This window comes from Bolinopsis microptera, chromosome 13 (genome assembly GCF_026151205.1).
Source record: "Bolinopsis microptera isolate Bmic1 chromosome 13, MBARI_Bmic_1.0, whole genome shotgun sequence".
NCBI lineage: Eukaryota > Metazoa > Ctenophora > Tentaculata > Lobata > Bolinopsidae > Bolinopsis > Bolinopsis microptera.
The window spans coordinates 10,542,601-10,557,404 of NC_087084.1; the positions used below are offsets into that span (position 1 = coordinate 10,542,601).

The 14,804-nt window shown below is 37.8% G+C and overlaps 2 protein-coding genes and 1 non-coding gene across 3 annotated transcripts; 2 read left to right on the top strand and 1 right to left on the bottom strand.

Moving 5' to 3' along the window:
- Positions 1–14: 14 nt before the first annotated feature.
- On the top strand, positions 15–88 carry Trnat-agu (transfer RNA threonine (anticodon AGU)). The gene has a single exon. It is a non-coding gene; the product is annotated as a tRNA-Thr (tRNA).
- Positions 89–1,006: 918 nt separating this feature from the next.
- Positions 1,007–4,002, bottom strand: LOC134825130 (uncharacterized). The gene is made up of 5 exons (XM_063837271.1): positions 3,807–4,002; positions 3,483–3,569; positions 3,074–3,287; positions 2,458–2,835; positions 1,007–2,325 (listed from the first exon to the last, which is right to left on the bottom strand). The coding sequence occupies exons 1-5, from the start codon at positions 3,895–3,897 to the stop codon at positions 1,131–1,133; spliced, it is 1,965 nt and encodes a 654-aa protein (XP_063693341.1). The 5' UTR covers positions 3,898–4,002; the 3' UTR covers positions 1,007–1,130.
- Positions 4,003–10,235: 6,233 nt separating this feature from the next.
- LOC134825058 (uncharacterized) lies at positions 10,236–14,112 on the top strand. The gene is made up of 6 exons (XM_063837174.1): positions 10,236–10,369; positions 10,528–10,734; positions 10,998–11,139; positions 11,274–11,432; positions 11,621–11,770; positions 12,298–14,112. Exons 1-6 carry the CDS (start codon positions 10,313–10,315, stop codon positions 12,396–12,398), a joined length of 816 nt encoding a protein of 271 aa, XP_063693244.1. The 5' UTR covers positions 10,236–10,312; the 3' UTR covers positions 12,399–14,112.
- Positions 14,113–14,804: the final 692 nt, after the last annotated feature.

Genomic DNA, 14,804 nt, shown 5'->3' on the forward strand with positions numbered 1-14,804 from the left:
TCCGCTCGATCAACGGCTTCATGGCTTAGTTGGTTAAAGCGCCTGTCTAGTAAACAGGAGATCCCGAGTTCGAATCTCGGTGAAGCCTTTTGTGTCTCCCGCTACAACGTACTATCTCAACATTTGACCATCTTAATATGATGTGAACAATACCAAAAATAAATCTTTGGAATTGGTAAATTTATGATAAGATCATTAAATTACTGAACCAGTAAGTTTACCTTACTTACTGTATTGACTATTTATCAAAATATGGTGGTTCGTTTTTTGTTTGCGCTCATCAGCCTTGTATGTCGGTCCCACGTTTTGAATGTATGTTCTGTGACGCGCTCAAACTTTGTCACAGAAGCAAACGCGCAAAATAGCGCGTTCCCAAGTACGTATATAGCTATATAGCGCTATTTGGTGTTGTGGAACATGTGAGAATATTTTAGAAAGGTCCCCGTTTAATACTGTCACTCGATTGGGCGGAATTGCGTAGTTGTGGAACACAACAAGAAAATTGAGAATAATCTTGTGCGAGGGTAGGGACCCAGATGTCGTTTCTAACCCAAATAAACTTTAAGGAGGCTTCTCATCAGTAGCCGCACCTCCTTACTCGGTTTCTGAACTGGAATTCTATGGGCTTCCAGACGGCCAGACCGAGTATTACCACCCCATCCTTCTAGAGTTCATCACAAGTAGCACCCACCTTGAAGATCTTTGACACCCAGACACACCCCATTGGATATAATCTTACATGCTCCCGAAGGAATCCCTGGTTTATGGTCTTTCTCATCGTCACCAGCACTTTCACTAGAGTCACCAGCCCTTTCACTGGAGTCATCAGCCCAATCACTGAAGTATACAGAAGTATAGTTGTGGAACAATATCTTGAGAATGGTAATACAAAGTTTATTGAATCTACCCATTTTTGGTAAAAATTCACACTCAGAATTGAGTTGGATTATTTGATACGGGATTGGGGACGATACGGGTTTTATGTAAACAAAGAAACAATCTGATTAACCATAGAAATTATAAGTCGTAAATCACAAAATTTATACAAATGGAACCATAGCAAAAATAAAACAAAATTTAAAAGACAAAACGCCATAAGTTTGCCCCTTTTAATGTACAAAATTCCGCCATTACAAGTCTCCCCTATGAAACCCTGCTTCCTGATTTTCATAAATCGTCGGTTCCATAAATTCTGAATCATCCTCAGATTGAGATAAATCCTCATACCGACGATCAAGTGACCCAAACTGGTCCACTACGAACTGGTCCATATTTCCAGCGGTGTAATTCACATTTTCTGAGCTGTAGTCCAAATTACACTCCCTACTATACTCTATTTGTTCCGTTTCGTGTGCCCATGGTGCTGCTACCGTGTTGCTCCGTTTTAAGTCACGTGATGGTGCCAAGACGTCACTTGTCATAACATCACGTGGTGTTGTCATGACGTGACGTGGTGTAGTCATGACGTCACGTGGTACAGGACTCGTTGGTTGACTATTGTCCCGGAATTTGTTCACTGTAGTGTACTTTGGTAGGGAAAACCCCTCAGCATACGTATCCATGTCATTATTCTGATGTTTTCTTACCGTGTCCCTGTTGTTCTCGTACATTCTCATCTCGGGAGAATCTGATTGGTCGACGTATGCATCACGTGGCCTATGTATCATGTCATGCTGCTCCTCTAATGTAGGGAATAGGGGACCGTTCTGTTGTTTCGGAGAGATTTCCCCCATTGAGAGTTGCGTTGAGAACCGGTTGTCATCTCTGCTTGCTCTATTTCTTTGGCTTGGCGCTGTATTTACATCACGTGCTCTTTTGGTAACGTCACGTGGTCGTGAGATGACCTCACTTGGTCTCCTGTTGACGTCACGTGGTGCCGCCATGACGTCACGTGGTGCCGCTATGACGTCACGTAGATTTGCTAAGAAGTCAGGTGGTGCTGCGTTACGTGGCAGTGTTCTACTCTCAGATTTAGTTTGGATGGCCCCATGAGTTTCGCTTCGATGTAGAGTCGTCCGAGACTTGCCTAAATCTTCACGTGATGTTTTGATAACGTCAATCGATAGACTTCGCTCCGGCTTGACGATGTCCCGTGAGGAGTTCCGTGGAGCTTTGATTGCGTCACGTGAGGGCCTTCGATCGGCCTGATACGCGAAACTAGTGCGAGGAGTCTTGGCTGATACAGGCGCGGGTGTGATGACGTCACGTGGTTTGGTGATGACGTCACGTGGTGGTGGGCTGCTGAGCTGTTCCTCTTCTATTCCTGACCGGTGAGCTTGTCTGTATGTAGCAGGAGACTGGTTGAAGACAAACGAGTCACAGGATCTGAAAAGAGGGAATTTATTAACCAGGGTAAATATGGCCTTACGGCTTTAACTTGTCCCCGACAAAATAATGCATAACACGTGACGGACGAGGGGGTCTTACACTCTAAAGGATCCTCACGAGAGATCATACCTGAAAGGAATGGTAGGGGTCTCCTGTTCTGGAGATATCCAAGGAGCTGATAATCTTTTAGTGATGGCTCCCTTTTTAGCTGACGAACTCACTGAATCCTCTTCTTCTTCAGATGAAGTGTCAGGGTCTAGTGATGGCACAATGTCACGTGGTGTCGCACTCAGCTGCTGTTCCAGCCTCAACTGAGTAGGTCTGTTTTGTTGTTCCACACTTACTGCTCTGTTTTGTTGGTCCATTCTTACTGCTCTGTTTCGTTGTTCCACACTCATTGATCTGTTCATCTGTTTGTCCAGTTCTGATTTGCTTCTCAGTTGATCAAGGGTTGTTGCTCTGTTTTTGATTGTGGTAGTTGCTCTACTTATTGTTCCCTCTTCTTCCCTGGGAGGTAATTATGGTAGTTAAATTTCCTGAAAACAACCAGTTTAGTCAAATAGAAAGTTCAAAATATAAATGGTCCGGAAACTTTAGTGTGTGCTATGGAGTTACCTGTACGGCTGTACTGGTTCATGTTTCTTAGACTTTGATAATCAGCAGCTGGCGTTACTTCAAACTTAATTCAGAAGTAATTATTTCCTGGATCCTTATACTGGAATCAGGCTAAAAACTCTGAACTCACACAAGTTGCCCTGGTCCAATGAGTTCTTCATGTTGACTTTTTGATGACGTCATACGAATAGGTGGTAACGTCACATCTGCTCCCAATTCCTGTCGACTCCGTTCCCTCCTCATGGATCTGAGTAGCTCTGGAACTGGAGGGGGCAGTGCAAATGCGTCTTCTGGCGCCGGGAGAGGCGCCACTTCTTCTATCTCCGTGACTCGTTCTGCTCTGCCTGTGGAGAGTTGCGTCATCTTGTGAGTTCTGTTGTGGTTATATCACGTGGTTTTGTGGTTATATCACGTGGTTATTTTATGCTTTCGCGTGGTGTTGTTATGAAAAAACTAAGTGTACTTTAAACTCCAATTTTATAACATTGTCGTCAAGTATTATGCACATTATTCCTGGGGAGAAATATTTTAAAACTCACCACTTCGTTTCTGAGGTGGTAGCGGTCTAACTTTGTAGGACTTTGCTCTGTCTGAACAGTACACAAACCACACTACTCCTGCTCCTCCTGTATATTAGTGTTTATTTAAATGGTAGTTAACAATTAACATAGTACTAATACGACAGGTAATTTTACAATTCTAATTCAGAAGCTAAGGTAAAGTCTCCAAAACGAGACTGAAGATGGAGGACTCTGTTGATCGCTGTAATTCGGTTTAGGAATCCAGTTCACTTAAAATCACTAAAAATGGCACTTCCATTCTCACTTTCACTTTCACTTTCACAGTACTAGAAGTGAACCTACCCATGATAGTAAGGATAACTACAGCTCCTATGATGAGGTACACCCAGTTCTGAAAGAAGAATCCCAGGAAGATATCCCAAACCACCGACATGTTCCTTCTAGAACCTTCTTGAGAACCAGTACCTCAAGCTCTTTCAGTAACCCAGCGAGTTTCACGTAACTTCAGATGAAAACATTGCACGTGTAGTTGCGGCCTGGTAGTAATAATTTTACTTTAACAATATCAAGAATAACGTCATGTTTTCCCCTTTTTAGACCTCCCCTTTTCCCCGTAGTTAAATTTAGAACTATAACGAATAAGTTACAGAGCAAAGAAAGATAAAATAATCACTAGTGCAAGGAAGTAGTTGTCGTGGACAAGTAAGGGGGAGAACTAGAACGAACACCGTAAGCATTATTAATTATTATTATCTGTGATGCGGTAGTTACGAACTTAGATAAAATCAGCGCTAAAGACACGTCAGAACACAATTAGGTGAACTAAATCTTACAGCAGTACAGTAAGTATCAAACCTGGCCTTGTTTGGGTAATGGTCTTTATACAAGTTTATATTTCCATTGTCTAAGACGACCCTACAAAATCTATTGTGTTCTAGAAACACAGATATTGTCGTATGGAAACAAAATACTCAATTTAGAGTTGGACCCTAATAGAACAACTCTATTTCATAGCTTTGACTTGGAATGTAACCATAGTAACCATAGTAACCATAGTATCTCTACTAATTACAGAGCTTACTGTAACCATGGTAACTGTAATTGAGGGGACTCTAATCTTAAGATCTACAGCTGAATTAGGGTCTAGACGAATACCATCAGCCTCTCTTTTACATAATATTATGTTAAGTTGGGGCCGGGCTGCCTCTTATTTTGCAGTTTTAAATACGCTAACGAGATGTGGCACATGTGTTTAGCTCAAGAACCTGCCGGTTCGTGAACCAGACTGATGAACTCGGAGGCAGCAAAATAGCCTATCATATGATTAGGAGTGAAATTGCTTACGATAATTTATGTTATGTGTTAACTTATATTTTTGGGTTCGACTTGAGTGACATGACGAAGATATTAATAATGACATAACCGCGCGCAGATTGTGGCGAGACAATTGTGTGAGAGGAACAAAAGTATACATCATCCAGTAGATTTTGTATAATGATTCCTTTATAACAGATATCATTAATGACATAACCACAGATAGTGGCGAACCCAAAATTGTGGTGGATTATGAAATTATCGTGCCATCAAAGTCAAAACCAAAACTGTTGTGGATTATAAAATTACCATGGCACCAAAGTCAAACACAAAATTATGGTAAATTATAAAATTATTGTGCCACCTAAGTCAAACCCAAATCACTATATTTGGTTTTGGCTTCAGTTAGAAAGGTATGGTAATAGTATGACAAATCCCCACATGCCGGGAAACTCAAGCCTAAAACTGTGATAGATTATAAGTAACATTATGCTAACTGCCACGTAACGGTCAGGTATTTCATATCAGCCCTCAGGAGAGTGTGTTGTTATTTAAGTTATAGTGTTTAGTAGGGAGCATCATGTTATTAAGTTATCTACCTTAGTTCGTTTAGTTATGGCGAGTTGAATTTAGCGGTTTTTCGGAAATTTCACCATATTTTTATTTTTACCCGCCACAATATTACCCGCCATAAATATACGAACTAAGGTATGTTATTAAAGTTAAACACACGTGTCAGACGATTAGGTAATTAGATGATTAGACAATTAGAGTCATGGGAGTGGAACAAAGTATACATCATCCAACAGATTCTTAATGATTGGGTCGTTAGTTCAATGGTAAGCAGTATGACTATTGTAATTAGCAATTGAACAACTAAAAAACAAAATTCAATCAAAGAAACACTAAACAGTCAAAGAACCATAAAAACAAATGGAGCAGGAGAGTATACTTTTATACAAAACATAGACAGAATTTAATTAAGTAAGAGTAAAACAAAGTTTAACTAAACAATACAGAGTTCCAGAAAGTAAGACAACGTTTAACAAAATAACACAGAGTTTAACGTCACTACACAGAGTATAACAGCCCGTTACTGTAACTGTGTTAGCAGTGTAACACTCACACTAACCAAAACAAGGTTAGTAACCTATAGAGGAATGTACTGATTTGATCAAACTCTGATCTGGTAAAAGGTATTCCGAATATTTGCTGGGTGGGTAACATTTCATTAGCTTAACACGGAAATTATCATTATATCGAGTTGGCGTGAAGCTAAAGTTTACTTTACTGTCCACTGTACAAATTTTACAAGTGTTACAAATTTTACAAAAATAGGTCTATATTAGAATTTAGATAATTTTAGATTAGCGGTACTAAAATCAAATCCGGAATCCAAAAAAGGAATTTGTTCCCAGAGAATGTGTATAAGGTGTACTAAAATAAAAAGCTTAAATTGTCTATTCTCCCCAATAAAAGGAACATGACCAATAAGAACAAGCATAAAGTCACAAGGAAATGAGGTTGAACATCGTCAACTGTGTTTGTATGTGATCATCAGGGTTGCTATGTAGAAATGACTTGCAAATTGCGGGATTCATATTAGTTTTCACTTCCGAGTTTTGATATTATAATATCCAAGCATGGGATGGAAGTGCTTTAACCAGGTGCCGCCAGTCCATACCCTGGCTCCACAATATGAAAGACTTTTTTAAATTCTAAATGAAAAGCTCGAATAATATATGATAATATTATTATTTTGACGTTATGCTAGCCAATATACATAGATACCAATAATTTGAAACTTACTTTAAATAAACTAGAAGTTTACAAGGTTCACAAGGAGTACAAGTTTTACAAGGTTTACAAGATTCACAAGTTTTACAAGGTTTTACAAGGTTTACAAGGTTTACAGGTTTTACAAAGTTTACAAAGTTTACAAGGTTTACAAGGTTTACAAGGTTTTACAAGGTTTACAGGGTTTACAAGGTTTTACAAAGTTTACAAGGTTTACAAGGTTCACAAGGAGTACAAGGTTTACAAGGTTTACAAGTTTTACAAGGTTTACAAGGTTTACAAGGTTTACAAGGTTTACAAGTTTTACAAGGTTTACAAGGTTTACAAGGTTTAAAAGGTTTACAAGGTTCACAAGGTTTTACAAGGTTTACAAGGTTCACAAGTTTTACATGGTTTTACAAGGTTTACAAGGTTTACAAAGTTTACAAGGTTTTACAAGGTTTACAAAGTTTACAAGGTTTTACAAGGTTTACAAGTTTTACAAGTTTTACAAGGTTTACAAGGTTTACAAGGTTTACAAGTTTTACAAGGTTTACAAGGTTTACAAGGTTTAAAAGGTTTACAAGGTTCACAAGGTTTACAAGGTTTTACAAGGTTTTACAAGGTTTACAAGGTTCACAAGGTTTACAAGTAGGTATAATGCGATAAACTACTACTAATCACAAAACTGGTCAATGAATTTAAATTCGTCCTCAGTTAGAAACTTAAAAGTAAACTAATCTGAAGACAGTGAATCTACTAGATATGATGCTTAGTGGTATTCGAAACCAGTATTGAGTATAAGCACGACTCCGGTGATTACAGTCAACAGTGTATTTAATTTTACATCAGTAATGTGGAGTCGAGCTCACGTAGCTCTTATAAAGAGCAAATTACCAGTGACGTATAACTACCAAAGAGCTAGGTATCGCATTTCAACCACCTATACTACTTTGAAAACATTATAAACGAAATATCTAGTGCTAACAACACATTGCCTTTATAGCGGGCACTACAGAATAACAACAACTAAAAGTAGGTCAAACCAACATAATGAAGATATAATGGTCGAAGTTTTATTGAAACTGTCGGCTGTGTCAGTAACTTGTGAGTAATGGTTACATAAACCGCCAAATATATAATCTGAGATCGCTTGATGATCGTCATGATAAAGATAAGATACCATACAATGTACACACCCTTCACATATTTACACGTAGCAGCGTTTAGGAACTGCGAAGTTTTATCAATATTAAATATTACATTAAGTTATACACTATCAGCTGGAGGACGGTTGTATGATTATCGGTCGGATAACTGGTCGAAAATTTGAAACTAAATTAGTCTTAAATATATCCGTGAATTGCTCATGTTTACTACCAGCTGATGCAAAGTTTACGAAGACATTTTTTGACAGTGATTTTTGTGACAAGCCTACAATCAAGGAATTACAGAGGAGTTTAGACATCTGCGACCTAATGAGTAATAACTATCTCTCACATTTTAGAAGAGCAAACAAAGGCCACAATGTTTGAGAATTTATAAACTTCAACAAAGTTAGCAAATACCACGCGTTATCACCCAGATTTAGATGTTAGTCTCGAACTGGCAGCTGCTCAAACAGTGTTTGCCAATCATGAGCCTTTTTATTGTCCTCATTAAGAGTCCAGGTTGGTGGGTCGCTCTCTTTTCAATTGTTAACTCCACACACGTATAGTGTAAGTTCCTAAATGCTAAAGACCTATTATAGCGATAGGTTCTGTGTTCTGAGCTTATACTCGAAAACAATACATGTTCAAATATGTTTACACCTTCAAGCTCTTAGCTCTTAGTAATAGTATATAGTTCTGTTATATAGAGTAAGCTGGCTGTGGACATTTGTTAAGATCCAGATCATTACCTGTAATTTAAGTAACCTCGGCTTAAGATCTAGATCTGGGTCTTATCAAATTCCGATTCAAATATGATATGTGTTTGCGTGTGGTGCATTGAAATAATAAGTAAAATAGCTCTGAGAATTAGAAAGACGTAAATGAACTAAAAGTTGGTGCTGATTAAAATGGAGAAAGGGAAACGACGAATGATAAAGAAAAGAAGGGAACAAAAATCGAACAATTCGGGTATCTGTCGGTGGACACTTATCTTTGTCATCATCTTTGTTATCATCGATAAAAATGTACACGGTCCAGACTTAGACTCATAGTTATCAGTGGTGATGTATGATAAAAAGAATTTACTGAATTGATTAAAATCCTTTATCTGACATATCTCCGTTGTAGCAGCGGTATTTTAGTGGGATATAAGTTATATCAATTATCACTGGTTCCGGTAATCGTAGCCCTAAGATCGTAGCCCTAAGACCGATAGCAGCTTAGTGGTGGATCAGGCCGGATGTGTGCCCATCGGTCAAATGCCTGGTCGAAAGTTTAAACAGAATTAGACTTAAATACCATGGATCATCTTCGGCTAAAAGCACATTTGCCCATCACATTCAAATAATTGTTCGTGTAATTTTTAAATTTGCCACATCATTGCCGTATGATTTATCTTTTGGTCGGATACGGTATCGCATAATTTGTATAATGAAAATCTCCTGCTTGCCCTACCGAATAACGGTGCTGCACTATCGTATTATCTTATTATCTCTGTGCTATAAGCAATGAGAATCTACTGTTTACTTCCGGCCAACTGTGGTGCCAGCGTGATTTTTACCATCACAGTAAGAATCTAGAAGTTCCGAGTAAAGCATCGTAAATCCAGTAATTAAACTTGTAAACCCAGATCACGTGCTTGTGTCTTGTTTATTAATCACTTGTCATGTGATATACTCCGCAGACAATTCGGCTGACAACCGCGTCACTATTCCGTATAACATGCAGACGTTGGGGCATGGTTTTCAAGCATGGCTAGACTCAGCTCTCAGTAAATATCTTGTTAATAAAGTTGATCTATGTATCGTGTTTAGCCTTGTGTTACTGAGGTTTTATTACTTGTTGACGCCTATTCTAGAGTTAACCATCAAGGTGTTTGCACCTTCTTTCTTCAATCCTTTCGTCTGAACTGCTGTGTTTCACTTGAGCAAGCAAGGTTTAAAATGGTATTGTGATTTACAATGTGATTTACAAAGTGCCACTTTTACACCTCTACTGCTTGTAGTCGGCTTTGTTTTAACAGGAGGTGGTGTAGCAGCAAGCATTACACGACTTGTTCCGCTACTTTCACGATAAGTCAACTTAGTTATTGGCTGAGAGATTTTATCTCGTAGTTTCTTTTTTCGAGAGTTTTTATTATTCATTTTAAAAGGTTTTGATTTTTCCGTGATTCGGACGGTAAATCACACTTAACACTTGTAATTATTTTATTAACATTAACAGTGCAGTGCTGGACTTGTTCTGCTAGTTTGACAAGGCGATTGGAGGAGGAATTTTCTTTCGTAGTTTATTTTTTATATAAACTGTTTATTCAATTTTGTAAACCTTGAATGAATAAAAGTTAAACATAGTGAAACTGTAACTACGAATTATCCAAATTGGAGTTCGAACTTCGAAGTTGTAGTATTGAGCTCAAATAATGAATTTTTAAGTTGAATAAATCACAGTTTCGCTCTGTCCTGATCATCATAAATAAATAGACTGAATAATCAATTGTCTGTTTTAACTCTTGTTTATTTATTGAGTCTTTAATAATTTGATAGAAATGTGACTTGTATACATCGACAACGAATCCTGCCCCTGCTTGAAACTTAACAAAACTGAGTTATGAATGGGAATAAAGAGATCAAGATATTCAAGGATCACTCAGTGTCATTCAAAGAAGTAAGTACTAAGTAAATCAATGAATATCATTTAGTGAGTTATAAAGTTCATAGCTCACTTACAATACGATATATCTTATATTTAATAGAAAGTGAAACTGATACAATAGAAAGTGAAACTGATACAATAAATTCCGACTATAACTTCAACCTCTTCAGTCTCCCGATTACAAGTATAAAGTTCCGCCCACCTCAGCAAAGTCCCCAGCCAACAAACGTAACAGGACCCCTCCTGGCCAGACAAAGTCACGATCTTTCAACTTGAGGTCTTCTCTGAGGCACTCCCAGAGTCTAACTTTCATTCCTGGTCACACGCTTAGTTCATATTGCGACCCTGGAGTCCTCACAGAGACAGCCAAGGCTCAGGTAGACATTCTTAACTACCTGAGAAATATTTAATTCTCTTTCCAAACTCTCAATTATTGAAGTACCTTGACGGTTTAAGATCTTTCATTTTGTCTACAACTTTTAAAGTTAAACGTGATTCCTTTTCGTTTAAAAACTGGTGTACTAAAAAAATGTGGTGCCTTATGATTCAATAAAGTAATATAACAGTTTAACTTTAAAATTCACGACGAACTTGTTAACTTCTCTTACTTTAACCTTAAAGTTAACTTTCACAACCCCAGCTAATGAGGGATGGGCTGGATAGAAGAGTCCAGGACCTCACCTCCACAGTCTCTTTTAGTCTGGATGTTTTTGAGGATATGGTGCCGGAAATGCTGCCTTATTACAAAGCTGCCGGGGAGAATCTTTTCTCTATCCCGAGAGGTTTTACTTCCTCTTCCTTAAAGCTATCTTTCACTTAACCTCGCAAATTTTCCGGTTTCAAACCAGGAACTTTCTAGATTTATTCATTACATTTGGAAGGTTGAATGCAGTATTTCACAAGGTCTGAACGTCAGGTCTTCAGAAAGCAGGGACTCCACCGTGTTTCTATAGCAGCAGAAACCTGGCAACCAAAGATTCGCGAGGGTACTGGCCTGTCTCTCACTTACCGTGTATTTTGAAGAACTGTGCTAAGAAACTCAACCACTCTCATACTGCTCCAATCAACAGCTCAGGTTTATTTACAATAGTTTCTCATCCTACATCGATCAGTGTTTTAAACTTGCAACTTTATTAGTTACATAGGTTTCAGTCATAATTGTCGCGCGTCTTATCTCATCAATTATATTTTTCATACAATATCACTTTCTCTTTCAATCTAATGGCCAACTTCCAAAATAACTTTAGTTCCTCAACCTCGCAGATTCCTGGAACAAGAAGCCGGCTATAGCCAACTCATCCCGCAGTACAATAGGGAGCTGTCCAAGTAGGCTATCTGTATCTTCCGCTAGGAGTGAGTACGAGGATGAGAGGTTCCTGAGTCAACTCAGTCCTTCTACTGTCGAGCTCATTGGTTTGTGAAATTGAAGAATTTAGATTTCAATTTAAATAGATAAATAAACATTTGGGTATATATAAATATTGACATTGATAATCACTTTTTATACAATATTTGTTATAAATTTACACATCTTTACACAATATTTGTTATAAATTTACACATAGTTCACTTCTCCAGCCTCTCCGTGTATCCAGATCTAGCCGCTCTAATTCTAAACTTTATTAGCTTGCTTGCCCGAAAAAAAGTGTTTTGTGAAACTTATAGAGTTTTTCATATGTATTTCTTCATATTCATTTTTCTTCTCCTTGTTATTTTGACGAAAAGTGCGTCAAAGAAAAGATATATTTTAAAACTAAGTCGGCACTACAAATAAATCACATTTAATGAAATGTATTAACATGATCATGCAATGTGGTGGATATTTAATATGTCTGTTAATGTTACTATACCGATACGATCTTACAGAAGATCTAGATATTATACATGCTATAAGTCCGTAAGTTATCATGACACTAATTTAAAAATGTTTTCCCCTCCAGTAAGTAGAATGACGCATGGCCTGCAACAAGAGAGACTCAAGAAGAAATTCAAGATCTCAACCAAAACTATGAGCGAGCCAGACCCTATTTCTATTTTCTAAATTACATTTGTCAGAGATGAAGTTCTGTTTTACGGCTCTATAGAGTTCTTTAGAGGTAAAGTTGTACTCTAAGTCCTCTAAGTCTGGCTCACTGGAGGTTATAAATGTAAGAACTGAGCAACCTCAACTTAAATTTATAATGAGGAACTATCATTTCTGTCAGCTGAATGACATATAGCACGTGTTTTAAGAATCAGAGTTGAAAGGACTAGATTGTAGAATGTAGATCAGAAATGCAGCTTCATTCAACCAGTAGGGGTCAAAATAACATTCCGATGGTAAAAATTAAATACGCTTAATATTGAGGTAATTTCCATGATTTAGAATTTCTCTAATACCTACATAATTTTTTGCGATAAAATGACTAAAAGCTTACAAGTTACAAGGGACTATATTTGACCCCTTGTAGTTGTACTATACTAGTAATAGTATCGGGTATTGTAGTCCTCTGCCCTACCCGATCGCTTATTAATTTATGTAGCTCTTAAAAAGAGTTCACCGACAGAGGAGAATTAACTTTGTTAGTCAAACCTCTTCGCGGATTAATGATACTAATCTCTCGGAGCCTGTGAATCTGTTGCAGGAATACGACTCAAGTTTGGTCTGTGTCTAACAATGTAGGTGACTGGTGATATGTACTTGTTGGATACAAGACACACTACACAGTGTCGTTAAACAATAGTTATTTAAATAATAGTTATTTAAAGCTCAGTATAAAAATCTACAAGTGGGAAATTATTATCTATTTTAATAATGATTTATGTGAAATGGCTTGAATATTCATTTTAAGCTCCTCGAGCATCTCAAACATTCGTTTGAAACAATGAACAGCTTCCTTTATATTGATAAAATACTTGAGAAAAGACAATATGTTTATTGTTTAATTAGTTTCTTAATGTTCTTTCGGCATCGACCTCACGTTCTACATTGTTAGAATAAATTGAATATTTCAGTTTGATTTTAGTTTTACTGTGTTTGAAGCTGTTGAAACATCGTTGAAATAATGATACTCATTACTCAAATTTTGTAGACTCAAAATTGGTTGCGATAGGCTTACGAAGAATCTGAATAAGTTTAGCTTGTGCTGAAACATTCACTTTCACTTTCACTTTTATCTCCGTCATAACTCTTTTGTCTCCATGAGTAGAGACGGGTTGTTGCTAAAGTTATTAACGCTGTTATGAGTGACTGTTTCCTGACTTAATACCGAGTCCCCCCTGGCCCCACACTTTCCACATTGAACGTTATGTCCATATAAGGTATTATCATCTCTCTCCACATTCCAATAATATGGTGCTCCAAACTGACGGTAATTCTTGCACTGGTTGCAATAGTAAGCATCTATGTTTGAAATCCTGGGCACTGCACTGTGGTAGCCGCGAATCATTTGTCCGTCGCATAGACAAGTGGACGTGTTTCCATGGTAACTTGCCGCATAACGAACAACCACGCGGTTTCTGCTGCTTGGCGGCCGGAGATTTACTGAGTTTATTCTTTCTTCTTGAGTCGAATTTGCAGCTTCTTCTAGTGTCTGAATTGATTTATAATCGTCAAAATTCAAGCTATTTAATACAAAATATTTAAATGCCTAAAAGTATGTTAGTTAAACCTTTACATATTTTAACTTGTTGTTGATCACATGTACGGATTGTATAAAAATACTAAACGTTGATAGTCAAAGTGATTTTCATAAGCACTGCGGATAAAATAACGCAAATATAAAAAAGATATAACAAAAGATATATATCGCATAGATATTGAAAATTGGTAAGTATTAGTGATAATCAAAAATTCTAATACTATAAGATACTAATATCATTATTTTGTTGACAATGAAAATGAGACAGAAACCAAAGTGTAGGAGTGGAGTGGAGTGGAGTGGAGTGGAGTGGAGTGGAGTGGAGTGGAGTGGAGTGGAGTGGAGTGTAGTGGAGTGGAGTGGAGTGGAGTGGAGTGGAGTGGAGTGGAGTGGAGTGGAGTGGAGTGGAGTGGAGTGGAGTGGAGTGGAGTGGAGTGGAGTGGAGTGGAGTGGAGTGGAGTGGAGTGGAGTGGAGTGGAGTGGAGTGGAGTGGAGTGGAGTGGAACCTACCCTCTCAAAGCGTATCCTCAGAAATAGTTGATAAACCTTATCGTAGAAAAGACAGCACAATATAAGGATGATACAGATAAGAACGGGAGCGTATATTCTCCAACTATTATCCCTGAACACTGGAAAATGGCCTTCGTCTGGGAATGTTCAGATTATTAATTGACAAGTTGCCAGTAAGGCAGAATTATGACATGGTGATCGGACCTAATCAACAAGAAAAAAAAAATCATATTTCGATTCATTTTTTCGTTAGTCTCCGTCTATGAAAAGTCACACTTTATGCGGTACACCCTGTATATGTCTGACAATCTTGTCTC

Bases quoted from the DNA above. Each gene is read 5' to 3' on its own strand.
- LOC134825130 (XM_063837271.1), bottom strand. From the start codon at position 3,897: ATGTCGGTGGTTTGGGATATCTTCCTGGGATTCTTCTTTCAGAACTGG. The intron at 3,570-3,806 runs GTAGGTTCACTT...ACTAATATACAG, and splicing joins AGTTATCCTTACTATCATGG to GAGGAGCAGGAGTAGTGTGG. The intron at 2,326-2,457 runs GTATGATCTCTC...CCCTCTTTTCAG, and splicing joins ACCCCTACCATTCCTTTCAG to ATCCTGTGACTCGTTTGTCT.
- LOC134825058 (XM_063837174.1), top strand. From the start codon at position 10,313: ATGAATGGGAATAAAGAGATCAAGATATTCAAGGATCACTCAGTGTCA. The intron at 10,370-10,527 runs GTAAGTACTAAG...CAACCTCTTCAG, and splicing joins ACTCAGTGTCATTCAAAGAA to TCTCCCGATTACAAGTATAA. The intron at 10,735-10,997 runs GTAGACATTCTT...TCACAACCCCAG, and splicing joins CAGAGACAGCCAAGGCTCAG to CTAATGAGGGATGGGCTGGA.